Source organism: Leiobunum rupestre, chromosome 1 (genome assembly GCF_980474605.1).
Source record: "Leiobunum rupestre chromosome 1, qqLeiRupe1.1.hap1, whole genome shotgun sequence".
NCBI lineage: Eukaryota > Metazoa > Arthropoda > Arachnida > Opiliones > Sclerosomatidae > Leiobunum > Leiobunum rupestre.
The window spans coordinates 94719747-94721175 of record NC_143384.1 but is presented as its reverse complement, the minus strand read 5'-3'; the positions used below and the strand labels follow the sequence as shown (position 1 = coordinate 94721175).

General features: G+C 37.4%; 1 protein-coding gene across 1 annotated transcript; it reads left to right on the top strand.

Annotated features, from left to right (window-relative positions):
• The first annotated feature begins 227 nt into the window (after nucleotides 1-227).
• On the top strand, nucleotides 228-1024 carry LOC149969015 (uncharacterized). Its single transcript, XM_090174254.1, has 2 exons — nucleotides 228-368; nucleotides 438-1024. Exons 1-2 carry the CDS (start codon nucleotides 350-352, stop codon nucleotides 794-796), a joined length of 378 nt encoding a protein of 125 aa, XP_090030380.1. The 5' UTR covers nucleotides 228-349; the 3' UTR covers nucleotides 797-1024.
• Nucleotides 1025-1429: the final 405 nt, after the last annotated feature.

Sequence of the window (1429 nt, the reverse complement as noted above, 5' to 3'; positions counted from 1 at the left end):
TATGTTAATTTCTATTAATTGTATTGTTTTCTAGGATATGATTGCATCACAAGCTCTCGAGAGGAAACTACAATGGGTTTTTTTTCTTCCAAGTGGATTAATATGTGACGTCAATGGGGAATAATTAGAGGCAGTTTCGAGCACGAGACGGTTTAATTTAGAGTGTCTAGAACTGTTATCTCAGAGAGAGAGAGAGCCGATAGAATTTGAGGGTTATTTGAAGTTTAGATCACGTGATGAATTAATCTCAACAAGATAGGAACTGATTAATCTCCCATGCGTCATTTCTCTCTGAGACGCTGAACTGAAAAGAAGTGCATCCGCTTTGCTCTCCTCATCTACCGTAAACATGGAAAAACGATCTATTGGTAAGCATTATTTTATTAATACTATTACTATTTCAATAGACAAAGGCTTAACATTTTCATTTTCTATAGCCGAGACGCATACCGTATCCAAACGCAGGGGCCAAGAAAGACGTATCAACATAAAAATCACGTTAGGAGGATCAGTCTACATTTCTTTTGGTTTCGACGGATCAAAATTACAAGTTCTCTTCTTCAAAAAATCGAACGAAAATATTCTGTTCCTGACCTCCGAAGCTTTCACCAATCTACTCTCTCTTTGGGGAGAGCTTTTCGCCGCTACGCAAACCGGAGCATCGTCTCTAACCCACAACATCATCGACTATCACGACAACAACGTATCCGTCGTCGCCACTACCAACAACATCAAATTGAACTCTGCCTACGGTCATGTTCTGGATGTGGGAGCTCGCGAAATCGGTTTCAAATAAATCTTTTAAACGAACATAAAAATGTTATCGAATGCATGTACTTAGCTATTGTTAAAAACCTTAAAAAAATTCACGAATTATTATATGGAAAACCTTTCGAGGGTTTATTTTTGTACCCAGATCAATTTAATTCGTACCATCAAGTAAAATCTTATTTTGGCTGTTTTAAATCACCCTCGGAAGTACTACAAGATTTTACTAATTTACTCGTAGATAATCAATTAACCTGTAAACTTAGCTACTTTAATTTGTTTTCATTGTGTAATGCACAAGATAACCATCTAATGGAATATCTGATAGTACCTACTAACATGTAAACAAAGTTCTAAAATAAAATAAAAAATTAATTAAATTGAAAATAACTTGTTATTATTGCCTAGAGATTAGAAATTAAGGAGTTCTGAAGCGATAAGCAAACGGGTAAAAATCTAATCTCCAGATATCTGCACGAGGAAAACAAATTCTGGAGAATGGGGATGGGGGAAAGCAACTGGTGATTAGAAGGGGTGAAAGCAATGGGGGAAAGGAGCTGGTGAACGAGAGATAAAGTATCCAGTGAATGGGGGTTGGGGGAAAGCAACTGGGGATTAGAAGGGGTGAAAGCAATGGGGGAAAGGAGCTGGTGAACGAGAG